A 19,866-nucleotide genomic window follows, 5' to 3' on the forward strand; every position below is an offset into this window, starting at 1 on the left:
GCACCTATCCTCGTCGAGTACTCAGACTTGAAGGGCCACTCAGTGAAGCACCTGACCTTCTCGAATCCTTTGACTTGAAAGACCACTCAGTGATGAAATGTTGGCTAACTTTGGATGAACTGGCCTATTTGTACTAGCCCTCTTGAATCTTTAATGATTGTCTACCAGCTGCCAAAGCTCGTGCCTGCAGTACCAGGAACTTCATCGCACAGCTGTTATCCACGGCTCCATACAATCGTAAAAGAAACATCAGTGTGAAATGTTTTTTTAAGTAAATTTTGATGTTCTTTCATCTTGATTCATTTAAGCAGTAACCTGCAAACATGCACGTTTATCAATGATTCATCATATAAGATCGAACGTTAATTATTGTAATGAAATAACACTGACTACATTCATTCTTTTTCGCCACTAATTACAAATCTTTTGCTGAACCTTACATTTTAATTTCTTTTATTACTTTATCATTTTAGGTAGTTCTATAAAACGATAGGACTTTCAATAATCCAAATTAATACCTAATTTTAATCCAATTTTTTCAGATCTGATATTGCTGAACTAACTGGGTGGGAAAAATCATAGCCTGCAGTTTCTTAGCGCCAGTTCTTCATAAAAAAAGTGAGTATTTGACAACTTATTGAATACTGTATTAAAGTGCTAACTGTGATTTCTTTATTTTTTAAATATGTAAAATATTTAATATATCTAATGTAAAACTGAAATGCTCTCACATTTTGGCCATGTACAAGATGACCATAAAAGCCCTGCTATTTTCTTTTCTTTATTGACATATAATAATCTTCCGATTCAGGAACACCTTGTATTTCTCAAAAGTGATTCGTAGATAGAAAGTTGATAAATCAAGACCGATTTTCGCATGCACACATACATACATACATACAAACATACAAAAAGCAGATTTCGTGCCAAAATTTCTTTTTTTTTTTCCTTCTTTTTTTACACTACACTATAATTCATTCTTTATTCAATGTGTATTTGAGAGTGATAAATGTTATCTATACAACTCTAGCAATTCCCATGAAAATGTGTAAGAGTCTGATGCAAAATTGCATCAGACTCTCTAAATAGAAATAATTCCAATAGAAGCACAAACTGATCCAATGCACAAAGTGTATTTGCTAATTCATAAATATAAATATTTCACTTTCATTAATATTTTTGTTTTACTCAAATTTATACTGATATTTGTTTATATTTATATCTGTTGTAATATGAGAAAATAGACACATTATTTAGTTACGAACCTAGTGCAGTAAATGTGATTCTTTATTAACAGTTTATTGAAAAATAAGTTTAACATATTTTTGTTAATATTCATAATAGGTGATTGTGGTGCTTAACGAAATGCTAGTTACTTTGGTAAAATATATCGAGGAATAATCATTAAGTAACCAAAATTATATCTGACATTACAGAAAATACACGACACTAGACTTGTAAAATGTGTTGGTTATATGTGTGTTATATGGGTATATGTGTGCATCACTAGATAGCATCGCAGTTTGAAAGAAACTACGCAACCAACAGTGTACATGAGAAGCGATGAAAAGTGTTGTTCGATTTCTGTGAACTAAAAATACCATACCTATTGGAATTCACTTCACCGCTATTTGAAAGACATTGTGTTGAAAATGCAATTGTGAAATGGTGTAGCAAATTCAAAGCGGACCAGACGTCTGATCTCTGTTCAAAAACGATGTTGGTGTCTCCAAACGTCTGTTGATAATGTGAACATTGAAACTGTTGAATTTTGTTCATCTTATATTTCCACGAAAAATTCTGGTGTATGAAAAGTGTGTCAGCAAGATGGAGCCTGACGAATAGGCTCTTGTTTATACAACCTGATACTGAACATCACGGAAAAGTTAAGCTATACCCAAAAGGAATCTTGAGTATTGCTAATTAGAGAGAGAGGCATTCTTCTGCACTTCAGCACAAGTCTCCTCCTTGCTGAATTCAAGAAAAACCTGCCTGATTTCAAGTGGGAAATCCTACCTCTTACTGTCCTAGCTTAGCTGCGTCTCCTGAAACGGCATCACAGAGGCTAACGTTTCTTGTGTGACGACAAACGATCGCAAGCAATCAGTCAAACGTAACGTGTTATAAAGGCATCACTAGTTTTTCATTGCATTGGGACAAATGCCCGAAAAATCTCGATGCTGAAAAACAATACTGACGATGTTGAAACTAACTATGTTGCTATTCAGTATGTTATTTTTGCTGGTTACTTAATGGATCCTACCCGAAACGTATTGTAACTCACTGTCATCGGTTTCAGCCTATTTGCTTGCACAAAACAATGCTGCTGGTCTGTAGTCACGAAACAAATAATGGACTGTCTATTTCTGATTGTTTTGAATAGGCCTACTGCATCTCTCTCTCTCTCTCTCTCTCTCTCTCTCTCTCTGTCTTCGGAGCATAAAGTTTTTGTGTTTTGCGAAACTTTTGATGTGAAAACATCTTTGGCGACACCTACCAAAATTTCGGACTGAAGTAAAACCGTTTGGTCACGAAAATGACGCCGCTTCCAAAATGACGCTAAAATGCGAGACGAAAAAAGAAATTGTTGACAAATACAGTAGAACCCGGATAAGAAATTCCTGCATAAGAAGTTTTCCCCTATACTACGTTTGGTTTCTTAAGTCCCAATTTCAATTCTGTATGTTGTAATGTATTATTTCCCGCATAAGAAGTTTCCCGGGTGAAAAGTTTTCCCGCATAAAAAGTTCGTGATAAAGAATACTTAATTCCCATTTAATACGTTTTTTAAATATAGAAATTATTTATTTTTAATATTAAAACATATTAAAAAAATAAACATTTGATAATCGAACAAGTTAGTGCCAAGCATCATTTTAGTTCGTAGTAAACCACTGAAGTGAAATGGCATCGTTTTTGTTATATCTCATATTGTGGATGCCATCACAATGAGTTGCCCTGATCTTGCACTACATTCAATAAGCAACGCTTCGCCATGGAGAATGACCAATGTTACTTATTCTCAACGGATTCCACCCCAGGGGCTGTGGAGTGATGGTATCCACCGAGAATCCATTGGCGAAGTGTTGCCTAATCGAGAATCCATTGTTTGAGCTTTGCTTATTCGAGTTAGTTCAATATCAGGGCAACTCGTTGTGAAGGCACTCACAATATGAGACTTTTGGCACTCCATCCGCGATCCTAATTGCCATGAATATAAAAGAGCTCTAGAGATTGCACGATTAAGGACCGCTGATGAATGAGGCAATTCGTGACTCCAAATGCCCAGAACTTTTGCGTATCATGGATCTCGTAAGACAACGGACTAACTATGGATACATTGTCTTTTACGAGTTCTTCACCTGCAGATGAACCAGTCTCTGAACTTAGCCTGCTTCAACTGTTTGTTTGTTGTTATTTGGTTTTTAGGAGCATTAGCAACTAAGGCCATATTGCTCCTGAATGGTTGAACTGAATGCTCAGCGGTCACGATTGGTGGTCGATGAAATCCGAAAGGTAACCGACGAAATTAAATACGACATTATAGCCTTACAAGAACCATACCATTTCCGCGGTAAAATAACTGGATATCCTATCTCTTTTAGGGTTATTCAGCGGGAACATGCTGAACCACGCACGGCCTTCGTCATAAAAAAAAGTAAAGTGCAGCCATTATCAACCCACTACAGGACGGAAGCCTCCTCAACAATTCATGCTGAGGGAAATGGACCATAATCTGCCACGCTGGTCCAGTGCGGGTTGGCAGATCGACCGTATTCAGCAGTCAGGGGCTTGAACCCCAGTCTAACTCAAAGAGCGTGTACTACTGCACTCTCCCTCGTCATAGTCTATCCTAAATTTGACGTAGTCAAGATAATTAGTCTTACCAATCAACACGCTGTCTGCATAAGTGTGTCTACTCCTCATGGCTCTTACTTTTAAGTTTCACTATACTGCCCACCAACTTCGGACATTACACTTCATCTTGCCCACCTCGATCAAGTTATTTCTTTGGTAGGTACTGCCAAACTCATTATAATGTCAGACGTTAATGCCAAATCCAGTCTATGGCACTCCGACCATACTGATAACAAGGGTTCACTCATAGAAGGCTTTCTCCTTTCACATGAGCTGACGGTTCTAAATAAACCCGGCTCACCTTGTACCTTCAGCTCTCTAAATGGCGAATTAAATAAAGACATCATGCTACTTACACTGTTTCTTCAAACATTAATGACTGGACAGTAAACACTAACATTTGCTCAAGTGACCATCGTGCGATCACCTTCTCCGTGACTTGCTCTGCACAATCATATAATCCTCCACTACAGGACCTTAGAAATTTTTCTTTGCGGCGCATCATATGCAACCGGTTTGATGACTCAATCAACGCTGACTTTCCACTTGAAACCATAAACTTCATCCATCACTTTACAGCTTCTGAATTAGCTTCCGATATTAATGATGCTCTCGGCCACGCCTGTTATAAAGCAGCCAAAAAGAAAATGCAGTCTTCCCATCCCACTCCGTGGTGGAACCGAGAACTTACTTTGCTTCGTCAGCAAGTGCATCGGGCTAGGCGTACTTACCAATGACATCGCAGGAGCTGGCCACCTCCTGACGTCGAAAGTCTTAAAACAGAGTATCAGGTTCTCAAAAGACAATACGTCAAGACCATCACCACATGTAAAATAAAATATTGGTAGAATTTGGTTACTTCTACTGGCAATCGGGACCCATGGCCTTGTTTATCGCCTTACCAGGAACAAATCCTATTCTCCTGCTGTTTATTGGTCGGGATCCGCAAACGGCACCGAAACTCTCACCTGGATGGACACCATCAACACTATCTTGGACATTCTGCTTCCTTCTGATCGCCCAGAGGATGACGTGACTACTCATCGATAAATAAGAGGGCTCAATAACTCCTACACTACTACTTCTGAATCTCAGCTATTTACGCAGCTGGAGGTGGAACAGCTGTCCTAAAAATTAACAACTCTGGTTGTCCAGGCCTGAACCTTTATTAGAGCATCTTTATCAAACAATTCCACAAGCTACGGCCAACGGTTCTTCCGACTATATTCAACAAATGTCTGAATGAAAGCACTTTCACTGTTATCTGGAAGACAGCTCTTCTTAAACTAATTCCTAAACCTTCAAACACCCCAAGTGGCAAGTCCTTCCGTCCTATTGCTCTGTTATCGCATGTGATCAAAACACTTAAAAGATTGATTGCTATAAGACTTACTTCTCTTTTCACTAACACCTCTCTTGCATCAGATGATCAATATGGTTTCCGAACTGGACGAGGAACTGAAGAAGCAGTCGTTGAATTCCTTTCTCGAGTTAACTCATCAAGCTCTAAATATGTTCTTGCTATTTTTGTTGATTTCTCTGCGGCATTTGATCTGTTATGGTGGTCTAGTTTGTTTGCTCGCTTACGTGCTGCCGCTTGTCCTCTTCATGACCTTCTAAGAAGTTATTTTGAAAATCGTACAGTTTCTTTTATTTCTGGATCTAACTTCGTTTCCCGCTCTGTCACTAGGGGCTGCCCCCAGGGTTCGGTTCTTGGACCACTCGTCTGGTACATCGTTCTTGTCGAATGGCTCCTTAAAACTATTCCTTATACTTCCAAATTGGTTTATGCAGACGATTTCATTCTCCTGATGCAGGGTAATTCCCGTGCCTCTCTTAAAAGTACTGCCAATTTAGTCATGTCAGATCTCTCTCAATGAATGGTCCACCATAAATAAATTATCCATATCGTCCACGAAAACTAAAATGATGCTGGTTAAGGGTTTGCTTAATATTTCACGGCCACCTGTTGTAAAACTTCAAAACAAATCACTGTCCATGGTTTCTTCTCTAAAATTTCTTGGTCTGATCATTGATAGTAAACTTACGTTTACTAAATACTTGGAAGATCTCTCAGAGAAAGTCAAAAAACTTACCTTCTCACTTTTGCGTCTCACTAAACAATCTTGGGATCTCAATTCTCGCTCTCTACGGTTATATTACAAAGCTACCAATTTTTTTCCTATGGCGGGGGTCACCTGGCTCTGGCATGCTAAGGTTTCAGTCCAGACTAAACTTCATAGCATTCAACGTACAATGCTTTTAGCAATGTGCAGGGCCTGTTGGACTGTGTCTACTCCTGCTTTGCAAGTCCTTAACGGCTGTCTGCCCCTCGATCTCTTTCTTCTGTACCGAGGTCTGTGCTTCTACATTAGGCACGCTGTCTCTGTTACCTTCCACAGTGACATCGATATTACTATCGATGTACTGTGGATCCTAAGGTAGAGAAAAGACGTTGTTGGAATATTTTGATGCAGTGTTGGCAAGATAGATGGTCCTATACCTCTAAGGGTCTTGTTACTTTAAAGTTCATCCCTAACGTCACCTTTGCCACGTTAGAGTCCACTCAGAAATGGTTTCACCCTGGCGTGTACACTCTCTGGTCATGGCTCCCTCAATGCCAAACTAGCAACTTTCAACCTTCCTGAGCACCAGAGAAAATTTCCAGTTCCTGCAAGAATTTGCTCGTCATGCTTTTGATCGCCGGAGATGCCGTCTCACTCAACTACGGAATACCTCCTAGCCTTCCTAGTGGAGACTCCTGCTGGCACTGGGATCAGATATATATATATATATATGTTTATAAAGACACTATATATTCCCCCCCTCTCTTTTCTTTCTTTATTTTATTTTTATTATTATTTATTTCATTTTATTTCACTTTTCATTTTTATTTATTTACATATTTATTTTGATGGTACCCTGGGCTGTCCGATTGACGGGATTTTATTATTTACTTACATTTTTTAAATTATTATTTTGTTCTTTATTTATTTTTTATTTTATTATATATTTATTATTATTTTTTTTATTATTATTATTTTTTTTTATGTATTTATTTTATTTATTTATTATTTTTTTTTTTTGCTCTGATATTAGAGCAGTAAAAGCTGGTAAACCAGAGGGTTTGGAGGGCGGCCGCGGTACATGCGTAGTTGTGGCCTACCTCCCCGTGGTGTAGACGGACACTGGGCAGGCTTTCCAAGTGATCGCCTGCCTGGTGACAGAACGGCCAGAAACAACTAAACAACACACACACACACACACACACACACACACACACACACACACTGCACAAATATAAAATTACACACATTTCTGGCCTTCTACAGAGCTCTGTATTCATCACAGAATACAAAGGCGAAGTTGAATTAACGTTCAGGTGCCGTCCTACATAAGATACGATACATGTCTACATGTCACAATATAAGGAATAACAGAAACGATGCCATTTCATCTACTTCGTTGGTTTACTACGAACAAAAATGATGCTATGCACTAACTGGTTCGATTAGTGAATTTTCCATAGTCTGAGGCTTTCAGCGCTAAAACATTTTCAGTAGATACATTTTGATGTAATGAAAGTGACACATTTAAATTGTTTTCATTGATGTCATAATTGGATACATGGACAGCGTTAAGTTCTGTTGGTTGTGAACAGTTCTGGATTACTTAGTAGATAATTGCTCTTTCTTACTGTAATTGTGACCTTTTATGGTATTTTGAAACTCCAGTGGAGCTCATCCTTCCAACTTGGTAATGAGTTTAATGAACAGAATGTTAAGCAATTAGAAATCCTCAGTTTAAAAATGTTTCTCATAAGCAGAGTAAAATATTTATAAATTTTGAAATAGTACTTAAAATTATCTTTAACTTATGCATGTATATCTTTTCATTTTTATTTGTGTAGTTAATATTTCATACCCTTCTAAGAAGTTCTAAACCTCCAGTCCCTTGAAAAACTTCTTATCCTGGTTCTACTGTATTTAAAATAAATACATTTTCTGTTTATACTCCGGGACGACCAAACGGTCAGAGGAGTTCACAAGATAGACAGAATACAAGAAACAAAACGGTATTCAGCAGTCACGGGCTTGTACCCCGGTCACTCAAGGGACGTGTACTTATGCACCCGCGCGCCTGACCACTGGGCTTCATTTTATTTCACTTTTCATTTTTATTTATTTACATATTTATTTTGATGGTACCCTGGGCTGTCCGATTGACGGGATTTTATTATTTACTTACATTTTTTAAATTATTATTTTGTTCTTTATTTATTTTTTATTTTATTATATATTTATTATTATTTTTTTTATTATTATTATTTTTTTTTATGTATTTATTTTATTTATTTATTATTTTTTTTTTTTGCTCTGATATTAGAGCAGTAAAAGCTGGTAAACCAGAGGGTTTGGAGGGCGGCCGCGGTACATGCGTAGTTGTGGCCTACCTCCCCGTGGTGTAGACGGACACTGGGCAGGCTTTCCAAGTGATCGCCTGCCTGGTGACAGAACGGTATTGTTGCAATCATGCTCTTCAAGAAATGGCTACAATCAAATAGGTAATTAGGCTATTGGCTTGGATTTCGCTAATCTCTTCCAAGCCAAGGATGTTTTCACATAAAATAAAACATCTTTCGTTGCAATCATATTATTCATTATTGTTGCAATCATACTATTCATTATTGTTGCAGTTATACTATTCATTATTGTTGCAATCATACTATTCATTATTGTTGCAATCATACTATTCATTATTATTGCAATCATACTATTCATTATTGTTGCAATCATACTATTCAAGAAATGGCTACAATCAAATGGGTAATTAGGCTGCTGGCTTGGTTTCGCTAACTCTTCCAAGCCAAGGATGCTTTCACATAAAATAAAACATCTTTCGTGCGTAGAAGGTACACACGGTTTTTTTTATACAAAGGAGAATGGAAATTTCATCCTTCATTTATGAAACTAGAATCACTCGTGACTAGATGGCTGAATTATTATTATTTTATTTCATTATTTTATTTTATTTTTTTACATTTAAGGTTCCAAAACAGCAAAGATATATTAAAAATATAAGTTGTAATGAAGTGGGGGAAGGGGGAAAGGAACGAAAGCGTATAATTTAGAATACATCCTGTGATATAATGATATAATCCATGAATTTGAAGTATTTTGCCATGAGAGTATGCATCGTTCTTTAATTAAGCCTTTACCAGTTAAATTTTCTCAGAAGTTTGATTACGCGGCGTGGGTGACTAAGTAATCTAGTTTTAATTTCATTTTTGGATGTTTATTTAAAAAACAAAACATGAAAATTTGTCACTAACCATCATACAGTCTTTTAAGTGAAGAGAAGAATTATGACATTCCATCCCTTCTTCCCCTTGTTGCTCTCGTGTAATTCTTTTGTATACTTTAGAGCAAGGCCCAGCAAACTACGGCCTACGAAGCTAAGCATGGTTTTTACATTTTTAAATGGTAAAAGAAAAAAAAAAATTAAAAGAAGAATAATATTTCGTGACAACTTGAAAAATTTATGAAATTCAAATTTCAGTGTCCATGAATAAAGTTTTATTGGAACACAGCCACGCTCCTTCGTTTATGTACTGTAGTCTTTGGCTACTTTCGCGCTGCAATGGCAAAGTTGAGTAGTTGTGACAGAGACCGTACGTAGCGCTCTCATCGTTTCGCACTACTCCTCGGCGCCAATTGGAGGTAATTAATCTTAATCTGCAATGTAATGACACGCTAAAAGGCAAATATCAAGAGAAGAATCTAATAGCATTCTATAAATGCCTTCCAAGCGATGAACATGCTCAATTGAAATCATATGCTCGTGGATTGATATCAGTATTTGGTACTACCTATCTGTGTGAAAAGACATTTTCAAAAATGAAACGTCAGCATTAACATATGAACATTTGCAATCGATTTTGATGATAGCAAACTAACTTTGAACCCCAATTAAGCGAATATTTTCCCAAAAAAAAAAAGAATTCCATTCTTCTCATTAGTAGCCCTGTATTACAAAAATTTGTACTCAAATTATTATAATTATATTTTGAATTTCGTCAATAAAAAAATTTGTGAAAATTTGTTTTTTCTCTAATATCCTCGATTTTTCCGCTTGGCCCGCAAAGCCTAAAATATTTACTGTGTGGCTCTCTACAGAAAAAGTTTACCGACCCCTTCTCTAGAGCATACTTTCTGAAACTGTGGTAACATGTACCATTGGTAGTATATTTAATTGTGCCAGGTGGTATGCGCACCCATAAAAATTTTTAAATTAATTTCAAATACTTAAAAATACTGACATAATTTGATTTGGTTTATCACTGTGGTTGTACAATAAATATCCAATTTTTTTTAAGTGCTACGCTAACCGAAAAGGTTGAGACATCTGCTCTAAAGAAATACAGTAATTGAAAACACTGTGCGTGCACAGTAACTGTGTGTGTGTGTGTGTGTGTGTGTGTGTGTGTGTGTGTGTGTGTGTGTGTGTGTGTGTGTGTGTGTGTGTGTGTGTGTGTGTGTGTGTGTGTGTGTGTGTGTGTGTGTGTGTGTGTGTGTGTGTGTGACAGGAGAGTAGAATGTAACGTTTGAGGTAAGCTGGCCATGTAAACCAAGAATGGAACTATGAACGCCAAATGCAGGCAATGGCAGTGATTCTCTTGAATCTCTAAATTGATCTTTAGAAATATTATCTAAAATAATATAAATATGGCTATTTCCTACACTATGATAACGAGCAGTCCATGTCTCCTAATTTGGCGTGAAGACTGAATCTACTATTAAACAGCTGAAGTAATAATAAGGCATATGGATGTAATGACAGTGTCATTTGCTCATTATTCTTTCTGTTTTATGTCCATTATTCTGTATTTCCACCTGTTTTAATCTCTTTACCTTACGTTAACTGTGAACGGTTTTACGGCAGTTGGCTCACTGTGGACGATAAAATTTGAGTAAGCTTCCCTCATTTAGTTGGACTCCTTCCTTCTTCTGTGGAAACACAAGTCTCTCAGGCACTGCGTAGCAAATTTTGACCTCTGAAATTTCGCCTTGGCATTTCTCAGCTTGGCGCTGCCGATAAATGTTACGTCAGGAAGAGGAGGATTGCCGCTGCTATGGTAACCAGCAATGACGTCAAGGAATATCCTACGGCGTTACAGCTGCCTAAGAAGAGAAACAAACAAAAAAAAAAGATGAGAAAAAATAATTTTCGTTGCTATCAATAATATGTACATACATACACACACAGAGGCAGTTTTGTTTCTTTTTAGTTAACTGAATTTCTCCCTTCTAATATTCAAGAAAATTTACTACTAAAGAAAAATATTTTACCAGTTATACAGAAAGATTTTTACTATGTATATATATATACAGTATATATATACGAGGTGTGGCACTAAAATTCCCGAACAGGTGCAATAAAAAGAACACAAAGTAAAGGAGCTCAAAAGTGGTTTTATTTTTATTCAAAGTAATCACCACCTGATTGAATGCACTTATTGATCGTTCTAAAAGTTTCTGAAAAGAATGAGCGAAGGCGTCCAAAGAAATGATGTACAGTTTTGCGGTTACAATTTTCTTTATGTCCTCAACATCCTGAAATATTTTTCCTTTAAGGGCAGTTTTCATCTTGGTAAAGAGAAAGAAGGCCAGTTGTGCTAGGAATGGGAGAGTAGGATGGATGGTTGATTTGTATAACTCCATGTTTCATCAAAAATGTCTTCACAACAAGTGCGGAATGGAGGGAACATTTTTGTGCAACAAGAACCAGCTGCCTTTCTCTCGAAATTGCCGCCTCACCCGGGAAATGCGTTTCAGTTTTCTGTACGTTGAACGCAGCATTTACTCTCCCCCATTCAGGTACAAATTCCTTGTGAATCACACCGTTTGTCGAAAAACGTAATTAGCATCGTCTTGATCCTGGACTTCTGTAAACGCAACTTTTTGGGCCTTGTTGATGATTTTGAAGTTAACTGCATGCTCTGACGCTTGGTCTGTCGTACTAAAATACCCAACACTCATTTCCAGTGACAATACAGTCGAAGAAATTAGGATTGTCTTGAAAAATCTGAATGAAGTATTCTCATGATGACACTCTTCTTTACATCAGTGAGATTGTGCGGCACAAATTTTGCACAGACCTTCCTTTTCCCTAATTCTTTATGCAGAATTTGACGAATCGTCCCCTTATATATATCATCAGCCATCATTTTTAGTGTCAAAAGATGATCTCTTGCCACATTTCCCGAACTTCTGCAACTCTGTCCTCATTTCGAGAGGTTGACAGACGCTCACTATTTGGATCATCGCGAAGATCCTCACGTCCGTCTTTGAAACGAGTATACCATACAAACACACTGGTACTACTTAACATTTCATCCCCATAAACAGTTTTTAACATTTCATACGTTTTTGTTGCAGATTTCCCAGTTTAAAGCAAAATTTGATATTCGTTTGTGGCTCCATTGCAAAATCATGGGAGACCCATGATTTTGCAAACACACGGAACGCTAACGCTACTAACGAAATTGGTTGTTACTTGCAACTTGTTAGCCTACAGAACAATATCTGTACCACCACCTGCTGGAGGCAGTTTGATCTACAACATACCACTTCTGTTTATTTTCAGGCTCATCGAACATGACCGCAACAGCACCAGTCAAAGAATTTTGTTGACACACTTCGTATATACATTATATATATATATTTTTTTTATTTTATTATTATTGTATTATTATTTTATTATTATATTATTGTTTTATTTTATTTATTTATTTATTATTATTTTTTATTTTTTTGATGCGGCAAATCGGTTGCATTATTTTGTTGAACTATGGAGGATTTTAATCCCTAAACAAATAAGCACATATTTTTACTAAAGTTTATTTTAAGTCGGTCGAAGGTCACTGCGCTGGTAACTAGATTATACTTTGTCTATCGATTCTCCTGTATTTTCCACCAATAAAATGCATGTTTCTCTGTTAACAGCAATTTCTGGGGTTATAAACTCGTTCTAACCTTATGAGGTAGGATCTCAAAATACGCCAGTGTACTGTTCCTGATAGCCCGCCTAAGCGAGAATTCGCGTAAGATGGGTCCCCTATAGAAAACTATTGTACTAAGATAAAACTAGGCAACTCCTGCAAACTATGAACGCATGTATATAAACTTTATTTCAGTAAATTGAGTCTTAAATAAAATACAATCAGAAGAGTCCGGCCTTATAAAGGGTGTGCCTTTAGAGAAGGCGTTTAGGCAGTATTTAGTGTAGCGTAGTAGTTGGCGCCAGACGCGTTAATGGTTATGTCAGAAACTGCAGCATTGCTAGGGTTTTCACGTAGACTGTCTTGGTTGAATTGGAATTAGTCAAATAACCAAATAACATCCGGCGATCCTGTGGTCGAAAACAGCTGGCTGATGCGAGAGGCCAACGGAGTCTGCCAAGACTTCTGAAGGGTAACAGAATGGATTCAGTCAGTCAAAAAACAACCCAGAGCAACAGTAGTAGTAGCCAAAGGGGCATTTAAGAACACAGCTGCTTGTACCTTGTCTCGCATGGCATATTGCAGCCAGCAACCGAACTGGGTTCCACTCCTGTCAGGAAAAAAAAAAAAAAAAAAAACGAGAAGGTACAGTTACATTTGACTCAGGAACACCAACGTTGGACTGTGGAGGCTAAAGAAAATATTGCCTAGTGTGACGAATTCTGGTTCTTTCTGTTTCACCCAGATCGAACCAGAATATGGTAAAAACAGCCAGAGTCCATATTTCATTCTGCCAAATATGAACAGTACAGGTTGGTGGAGTGGCGGCGGTATAATGGCGTGAGGAGAGTTCTCGTAGTATACATTGATCCCATGATGCTAACGGAGCAACATCCAGATGCCACAGGCTATCTGAAAATTGTTTCTGACCAGGCGTAGTGAATCATGGTACAGCGTATTCATCTGCATATGGGTTCTTCCAAGAGTGCACCAGAATTGTATAGAACTCATTGAAGGAACATGAGAATGAATTCTGTCAACTGCGGTTCCCCGGTCTTCAGGTGTCAATCTGAGTGAGCACCTGTGGGATGGGATGGAACAAGCTCTTCGGAGTAGAGATCCGCAACTATTCAATTTACAATTCAACAGGGACCGGAACCCCTGCTGCTCATTTTCAACACCTCGTTGAGTCTCTTTACCAACGAAGAATCCTGGCTGTTCTAAGGACTGAAGGGGGATCTACTAGCTATTAGGTATTTTTACCTATTGAAATGGCCAGCAGTGTTAACTGCAGTGTGACCATTCGTGACTAAGACTATTTAAAGCTGCTTTGTCTGTCCTTCCTGGATAATCAGTGTAATTCTGCGTCAAACTGAAAGAAATTGAAATATTAGTAAAATTTACTGAACTTAAATGCAAGTATTCTTTAGTGTCATCAAAGTAGGTTTCCATTATCAACTGACCTTGAACGAAGATTTCAGAAAAATGTGGTTGCACCCCTCGGATGTTTAGACTAGAATTCGTTGAAAGGCGTCACTGTGGAGGTTTGCAGCTGGAGAACAGCTGATTTCACAGTGATGAATTTTTTAATGATCACTATCAATATATTTATATTTTATCAATATATTTTATAATTAATTATAAAAGGTGATACCAAGATGAAATTAGCACTCTTCTCTGATATTAAATGTTATTACGAACACAAATGATATATTATTTTCTTTCTTTCTTTTTTTAAAGTTAACCCCATACACGAAATGTGTTTTAGTACTGTGCATGTGTTGAAAGTTGAGAAAACTGAAGTTTCTCCTTGACATTATACTTGAACTTCTGTAGGTTGTAATTTTCTCGAAATACATCTAAAGTAAGGTTATTCCAAAGAACAGAATAACTGTAAAATAGTAGAATAGTAGAAATTTAAAAAGAAAAAAAAAAAAAAAAAGGAAAAGAAAAAGTTAGTTCTGTGAGTTTGGAGTATGTTAACTACTTGAGGCATTGTTTGGACCGCTTTGGAAGCGAGCGGTAGCATTACAGATGCCTCTTCAGAAGAACATGCTCATAGAAATATCTGTAGAGGACTAATGCAGCAGAAACTGAACGCATGTGTTGCAGAGAGAGAGTGAACTAAAATTGTACATCTTGGGTCATTAATTAACTTGACCTCTCTCTTGATTAGAGTCAAGACGCTTTGGGAGTGACACCCAAGATGCGAGAACAATATTCCGTGGTAGAGTGGATTTGTGATTTGTAGAATCAGTAGTAGTTTAGAAAAAAAACAACGCCGAGAGCAAAAAAGAAAACTCAGTTTTTTTTTTTTTTTTTAATGTGGTGGAAACAATATCTGTGATGGTCTTATGCCAAGAGAGAGAGAGAGAGAGAGAGAGAGAGAGAGAGAGAGAGAGAGAGAGAGAGAGAGTGGAAGGAAAAATCCTTAATAAAGATATGTGATCTTGTCTAGAAATCTGCGTCATCGATGATTAGCATAGGAGCAGTGGATTCTTTTTGCAAGGGAAAAGACAGGACAGTTTTAGAAGGATTGAAGTTAACTCTTTTCTTAGCCATATTGAAAAATTATATGAAGATCAACATTTAAGGAACTGGTGGTGGATATCTGAGAATTTGAGGCTTGCAAGCCAACTTTTCTCAAATTGGAAGATAGAATAGAGTGTGCTGTATTCAGCAAAACTATGGATAGGATTTGCAGTCAGTGGAAAAAGTTCGTTAAGATACAAGAGGAAAAGAGTGGAATAAAGAACTGAATCTTGTGCAGAAGTTAAAAGACCGCTTAAAAGAGCCAGTTACTTCACCCACAGTTAACGGTCAAACAGAAAACTGGATATCGAATTGCAAAACAACAGTCGGCAAGCCATAAGTATTAAAGCTTGTTTAGAAGACGTTTATGCCAAACACAGTCAAAAGCTTTAGAAATGCGAAAAACAACTATTTGCGTTTAACTGAATTTTTCCATCGATTTTTTTTTTTTTTTTTTTAATGAGTAACATAAGCCAGTATACTACCAGTGAATTGAAATTGACGGAATCCGTACTGATGGTAATTAATCAGATAAAAGGTTTCGAGATAGCTTAAGAGTTGGCGGTTGAAGGATTTCCTCCATTATTTAAAGAGTAGATAGAGGTAAGTGCAGTTGGGCGATAATTGGAAGTGAAGGATTTATCACTTTTATTATTTATTTTATTATTATTATTTTTTTTTTTTTTTAAGTAACTGGATGAATATGAGCAAATTTATTTCCAAGCTGAAAGGGAAAATACCAGTGAAAGAAGATGATGAGCCAAAAATTCTGTTAAGAGCTGTAAAATTTTATAGAAGGAACAAAAAAATAAGGAAATGCGTTGTTTATTCCAATAGCATGAGCAAAAGAAAACAGCATCACAAAGAAAATCAATGTTGCATACTTACTGCATAATGTTCTTGAGCCTCTAGATACCTCTTCCGGTACCCATGAACCATTTCTGCATATGAGAATGGGCGGACCTCTGAGATTGTAACCATTGTCACAGTGATAGATGACTTTTGCACCTTCGCGAGGTGTTCCCCAGCAGCTCGTCTCCGGCGTTACGTTGTAGTAGCCATTGTCCAATGGATTCGGCCGGGCAAGGCATCCAGGATCTGATGAATTAAAAATAGGAAAATGAAAACCAAATAAAACCGAGTATTGGACTTACGATATATTTTCTGTGAACAAACATGATTTTTGAAGGAGTTCATGTTCGTTCAGAAATGGCAATATTTTTCCCGACTGTGCTAACGACAAATTTAGCTTTATTTTTAACGCTATCTATGAATTCTGTAAATTTGCAACGTAGCAATGACCGCATGTCGGTGAATTTTGAGAGCAGTTGTTGTAGGGGTTTAAGCGCATCAGCAACCTAGGCCATATTGCGCCGTATATAATATGTCTGTAAATTGCGAGCATTCTGTGGTCGATTTGCTTATTGCTGGACGAAGAACTCCAGTTTCTGGAAGAAAAACCATACTACCTTCGCCTGAGACCAGCTAACTCGGACATGTTTTGATCCATAAAAATTCCTCGCGTCATCGATGGGATTCGAAATCAGGTCTTTACCACCCGGTGTGGGAAGGACGGTGATTATAAACTGTACTACCCATGATGGCTTATGTGTGAGAAGTGCAAAACTATTTTAAGTATTCATCATGTTTTTTATCGAATGTCCTCTGTTTAGAGATGCATGGCTCTTATGTTTTACTGCTTTTAATAATCTAGCTGAACCGTTTACACTCAGCCAGATTTTAGATGGCAGAGACATCTGACGTTTTTAACTTTCTTCAGGCACAGATTTATAAACACAGATTTAAATTTCTACTTTGAAATTGAAAATTTGTTATTTACCTTAGTACATAATAATATGCCTTAGAAGCACTTTCGGATACACTTCAATTTATTGCTCTTGAGGATGCATCAAAACGCATTAAAATTTCCGATCGAGCAAATTTCTGGTTTAGTCCATAAGTAAAATATGCTTTCAAGCACAAGCAAAAACTCTTCAGAAAATGGGAAAAAACTGAACACCCACCTGATTATATTCAATATAAAGAAGGTAGAGCACGGTTCATTCGATCGAAACGTCAAGCTCACTATGATATGGTGCGATCACATTTAAAGAAAGGAAGCAGGATATATAATAAGAAAAGGCGTACGGATATAATGCCCGAGCACATCTTCTCAGAATGGATCCAAGCCACCTTTGGAACTCCTCTGGCAGAAAATCAAGTTGACAGTGAAGCCAATACAGGGAAAATCCGTAAAGCGGTCTATGCTGAACTGTCTCAAATCAATATCGCTAGAGATGACGTTAAAGCCGCTGTGAATAGCCTCAGGAATAAAGCCACAATTGGGCCTGATAAATTCCCGCTCTTCATGATTAAGATCAGCAATGTATACATCATAGATCTGCTCCTTCACATTTTCCACTAAATTTTAAGTGAAAACCACTTTCCGAAGATATGGAGTATGTACTGCGTTAAACCTGTTCCCAAAAATAACAATCCTAAATCCGCCAAAGACTACAGGCCTATTGCAACCATCAACCATCACTGCTTCGGGCATAGATCGGAGTACCTTCATTCAGTGATCATTCCTTCATTCCTGACCCAAAATCAAAAACAATTTGTCGTATATGCAGACGACTTGAAATTTTTCATCACCTCGAATGACCAAAACACATCCTTACAACGCAACAACGAAGCAAACTCCAAAATCGCCGAGTTGCAAGAATATCTTAATTGCATGGGGCTCCGACTAAATGAACACAAGACAGCATAAATGGTTTTCACCAACAAGGTAATAAAGAACCACATATCAATACGCGTAAATGGTAGCGTGGTCAAAAAAGTCAGGACACATATTGATCTTGGTCTGAAATGGGACGAAAACCTAAACTTCACACCCCATTTCGGACATGTAAAGAAGAAAACTTACGCAGCGCATGGACCTCCAGACAAGAACTGGTAGGTATCAGGAAACCTGACCTTGTTAAACAATATATTTTAAGATGCGTCATCCCCATCCCTCTCTACGCATCTCAGATTTGGTCTTCTGCCCCAGATGCTACCATCAAGGCTTTCCTGGGTTTAGAGTACTGGATGCTGAGATGGTTAAACAGGATCACTACGCGGCCATTTACAATCTCAAGGGCTGTTTTATATGCCAACTTAGATGTCACGCCTTGGTCTCACATAATTGTCACCAAGAACATTCTCACGCTTGCAAAACTGCTGACCGGGAGACTCGACTCGCCGAAAACTGACTACCTGCTGACTCGGCTCCGCATGACGCAAAGGTGGGCGAATAGAATACCATCCCCTCCAATCAGTAGCGCGCTCACACAGCTGGGAAGCCTTCGGCGATTTTTTCCTTCTAACACCATTAAGCTCTACAACGATCTTCACGAAGACCCAGAAAAGCTTTGCACAGAGAAGAGGTACAGGACTGAAATGTTTCAAAATGCATTATTCCACCTATAAATGTTGAGTGAAGCCCACACATGAAAACAAAACAGAATGCAGGAAATGAAGAATGGACTGGTCGGGACTGTTACTGCTTCGCATTGGTGCTCCTGTTATGTTTACATTATACGTCTTATCTCGCTGTAAATAGTGGTGTATTTTCTAATTGAACATTCTCTAATTCCTTTTAAAATTGCAAATTATGCTTATGCTCTCTTTCTATCTGCCTGTCATGTAAAAATAAGGCAATGATATGTATAATATAATTAATCAGACAATGTATAATTTGTATAATTTATACATATATACATAATTTATACATATAACTTATATTTGTATATATGAATGTGCACCCCCTGGTTAATAGCCGTAAGCGGGTGTCTCTTAGGAGAAAATAAAGATAATAATAATAATAAAATAATAATATTTACCTTAGTACATAATATTTACCTTATTGACGTGGTGGCCTGTTTATAGACCAAATATATTTAGTACTGTTTTTATTTTTATTTGGCGCATTATGGCCTAAGTTGCCAATGCTCTATTAAAAACGAAATGATCCAGCCAACCAATCCCTTGCCCATGTCGAACAAGTGCTCATAGATCGCATGCTACGAACCTGTCCTGGTGGCATAATTACCATCCTCCTCAACAACCAACCAGCCACAAACCTGTAGTATCACATTTGCCGGTTCTCATCGCGACACGTATGCCACCAAGCAGGTAAGAGTAGCCGATTGCTAAAATACGGGAGTGGTCTTAATGTTTCGACTGGACAGTATATACGGTATTAGTTCTGTAAATTGCGTGTATCCTATGGTTGATTTGCCCGTCTGCTGAACGAAAAACCAGAATTTCCGCGTGTTAAAACTATGCTGCTTTCGCTTAAGACTGAGATTCCATTTCTAGCGGAGATCTGAAACTACATTAACCCTTTTTGATTGTTGAAACAGCAATTAAGTATCCGTAATTATGTTGAAATGGGATAAGTAATAATAATAATTAATTTTCTGATTTAT

The 19,866-nt window shown here is 37.5% G+C and overlaps 1 protein-coding gene across 1 annotated transcript in view; it reads right to left on the reverse strand.

The window, feature by feature from the left end:
• Positions 1 to 8,942: 8,942 nt before the first annotated feature.
• The window catches only part of LOC150088340 (uncharacterized), a 115,083-nt gene continuing 104,159 nt past the window's right edge, over positions 8,943 to 19,866 (reverse strand). The window contains exons 4-5 of the mRNA XM_090369458.1: positions 16,280 to 16,489; positions 8,943 to 11,039 (exon numbers count right to left, since the gene is read on the reverse strand). Coding sequence (XP_090225584.1) covers positions 10,960 to 11,039; positions 16,280 to 16,489 — 290 coding nt within the window. The 3' untranslated portion in view covers positions 8,943 to 10,959. The remainder of the gene's footprint in view (positions 11,040 to 16,279; positions 16,490 to 19,866) is intronic.

Source organism: Mastigoproctus giganteus, chromosome 3 (assembly GCF_048544385.1).
Source record: "Mastigoproctus giganteus isolate SK-2022 chromosome 3, ASM4854438v1, whole genome shotgun sequence".
Classification (NCBI taxonomy): domain Eukaryota; kingdom Metazoa; phylum Arthropoda; class Arachnida; order Uropygi; family Thelyphonidae; genus Mastigoproctus; species Mastigoproctus giganteus.